We start from the raw sequence: 3,193 nt of genomic DNA on the forward strand, positions 1-3,193 counted from the left end.
GGGGGGGGGGGGGGGGGGGGGGGGGGGGGGGGGTTCTCGTTATTGCCGGGATTATGGGGATAACCGGAACATTGCAAAGGACTCGAGGGTTTGAGCCAAGCCGAAGAGTCTCACCCCACAAACCGGCCGCATCCCAGCCCGGTCCCACCGCCCCATTTATGAGGCCCGGCACAGCCCTAATTCGCCTCCGCAGCCAGGAGCCGAATGTCTCCTCTCCAACCTCACCACCAATCTGAGCAACCAAAACCAATCCCACAGCGGCCCCGCTTCCAAAAGGGGCCGTTTCCCTCAGCTCCCCCCGACCCGGCAGAGGCCCGCAGCGCCCATCTTACCCGGACGCGGGGTTCGGTGAGGTTCGTCCACACGGCGATCTCCTCCCGCATGCTCATATCGGGGTAGCGGTTCCGCTGGAAAGTGGCCTCCAGCTCCTGCAGCTGTTGGCTGGTGAAGTGGGTCCGCTGCCTCCGCTGCTTCTTCTTCTTCGCCGGGTCGTCGGCGGCCCCATCCTCGTTTTTCTGCTCTCCGCTTCTCTCTTTTTCTACGGTGGGATGTTTGGGTTTGGGTATATACATATATATATTGGTTTTTTTTTTTTTTTTCTCATACATTTTTTTTTCCTTTTCTTTTGTTTGTTTGTTTGTTTCATACTCAAAAACACGCACACAAAGGCAGCTCCCCCTCCCCCCCCCCCCCTCATCACCCCCAGTCCTGCCCGCCCCATTACAGCCGTGCTTGGGGTACCCATAGGGACCGACACCGCAGCACCGAGCGCAGCCCGGCCCGGCCCGGGGAGATCGCGGGACCCGCATGGCTCGGATTGAAGGGCGAAAGGGATCGAGAGGAGCGGATTACAACAGCGGCATCGCCCTCATTGCGGCCCACGACAACTTTTTTTACTCCTTTAAACCCTAAGGCGCGATCTTTGCTCCGTTTTCTTTGTTGTGTTCGGCCGCGACAGGAAACTTTGGAAGGGCAGGGGTGTAAAACCCGCAGCAATTAATTGCAAAAGTCGCCCTCTCTCTTTACTCCCCCACTTTTTTTGTTGTTGTTTTCTTTCTCTCTTTTTTTCCCCCTTTTCCCTCTTTCGCTGCTTTTAGGACCTGACTGTTTATTTTAACCCCGGGTCGAGCAAAGCCCTCTGCAGAAAAAAAAAAAAAAAGAAAAAGAAAAAAAAAAAAAAAGAAGAAAAAAAAAAAGGAAAAAAAAAAGAGTTTCGAAAGAAGCACAAACAACAACGACAACAAAAATCTCAGTCGCGTTTTTGGCGATCGGGATTTGCACGCTATAGAAGCAGGAATGCGGGAATCGCTCCCGGCCCCGCGGCTGCGGGGGACAGAACCTTTCGGAACGCTTCTCCTCGCTTCTCTCCGAGCTCCGTGTCGGAACGGCACTGCGAGGGCCAAAAGCAGAGCGATGTGGGCCAGGGGACGGAGGGTGGAGGGGAGCCGGGGCTCCGCGCAGTGCCGCTGCGGGACGCGAGCACTTCAGCCCCGAGGGAAACTCCTCGGGCGCGCAGCCCGTCCGCCTCCCCCCGGGCCGAGCTGTGCGCCTTTCCCGCAGGCTCAGGCGGTGGTGCGGGAACATTTCTGCAGCCCTGCGACTTTAAACAGAACCGTGGGCTGCGTGCGGCTGATGGGCTGGGGGGAAGGGGGTCGGGGGGGCTCGGCCTGGAGAAGTCACCCTTCTCTCTGGAAGCCCTCCGGAATAAAAAGGAGGGACAGAGAGCTTCAACGTAGACCCCAACGCGGTGAAAAGGCCGATAGCAGCTCGGATGGCCTCTCCCGGAGTTAAGTGGTTTGCAGAGCAAACAAGGCCTGCAGCAGCCCCAGAGCTGCCCCGGTCGCTGGACCACCGAGCAAACAGAAAGCAAAGCCCCCCCATCCCCCCCCCACCCCCCCCTCCTCCTCCCTGCCCTCCCGGGGCCGCCGTCCCCATTCCCGGCCCGGCGGTGCGGGGGGACCCGGCTGCATACGCGGAACGAAGAGCTGAGACCGCGGCCCCGCGTTCAGCCCCGCCGTGATTTCAGCTGAAACCCGGCCTTCAGTTCGGGCCTCGGTGTCATTTCAAAACAGAGAGAGGATTCGGTTCAACTGGAATTTGTGCCTTATTATTATGTTTTTTTTTTTTTTTTTTTTCTTTCCCTCATTAAAAATAAATAGATAACAATAATAAAGGAAGAAAGAGAACGTGAAAGGTATTTCGTAGCTTCTCGGAGATTAAAAAAAAAAAAAAAAAAAAAAAAAAAGCAGCAGGTCTTCAGCCCTGCCCCGCACCGAGGGGTCACATAGAGGGGTACGGTAAAATGGAGCAAATCTCCCTCCCTAATCTCCAATAATCCCCTCTAATCTCGGAGTCCCTTCCAGACGCCGGTCCCTCACAGTTTGCTGAGCGGAGCTCGGCGCTGCGTATCGCCGTGTGCCGCCCGGCCTTGCCTCGTGCTGCAGCGGCGGGACCTGCTAACACCGACACGAGCAGCAACATCTATTGAAAAAGTAATGTGAAGTGAAATGAGAGGGAAACTCCTCCCGAGAAAAGCAGAACGGCCATCGGGCTCCTTTCTGCAGCTTTTGTTTCCCTCTCCTAGCTTCCCTCGTCACCCTGGAAATGTTGCTACTTCAATTAAATACAAACTGGGAAACCACAGCTTTCCCTGCAGCCCTCGCACATGAAGGTCAGGGCGCGGAGAGCCTCTGCAAATCGCGCAGCCCCTGCGCAAAGTCCTCTGCGGCCGCGCACGTCCCCTCCGCACTGCCCCACGCTTCCTCCGTTCTGCGGGGAATTTTTTATTTTCCATATTTTTTCTTTCTCCCTCCCCCCTTCCTCAGACAGAAAAAAACTTTTTCCATGTCCGCACCGCCCGAGCTGCAAAATAAACCCGGGCAGAACTGACATGATTTCAGAAATATCTGGCAATACCGCGCTCCAGGAAGAGCGCCGTTCACTTCGGTGCGATTAATTGATCGCTGTTTAAATAACTAAGAGCTAAGAGAAAGAAAGAGAGAAAGAGGGAGAGGGAGAGAGAGAGAGAGAGAGAGAGAGAGAGAGAGAGAGAGGAAGAAAGAAAGAAAGAAAGAAAGAAAGAAAGAAAGAAAGAAAGAAAGAAAGAAAGAAAGAAAGAAAGAAAGAAAGAAAGAAAGAAAGAAAGAAAGAAAGAGAAGAAAGAGAAGAAAGAGAAGAAAGAGAAGAAAGAGAA

General features: G+C 54.4%; 1 protein-coding gene across 4 annotated transcripts in view; it reads right to left on the reverse strand.

The window, feature by feature from the left end:
• PITX1 (paired like homeodomain 1) overlaps positions 1 to 3,193 on the reverse strand; it is a 14,488-nt gene that overhangs the window by 3,153 nt on the left and 8,142 nt on the right. For all 4 annotated transcript variants that reach the window (XM_042881626.1, XM_042881628.1, XM_042881629.1 and 1 more), the window contains one exon: positions 333 to 538. In XM_042881626.1, the coding sequence (XP_042737560.1) occupies positions 333 to 538 (206 nt within the window). The remainder of the gene's footprint in view (positions 1 to 332; positions 539 to 3,193) is intronic.

This window comes from Lagopus leucura, unplaced genomic scaffold, assembly GCF_019238085.1.
Source record: "Lagopus leucura isolate 7727_CA_CO unplaced genomic scaffold, USGS_WTPT01 Super-Scaffold_100030, whole genome shotgun sequence".
Lineage (NCBI taxonomy): Eukaryota > Metazoa > Chordata > Aves > Galliformes > Phasianidae > Lagopus > Lagopus leucura.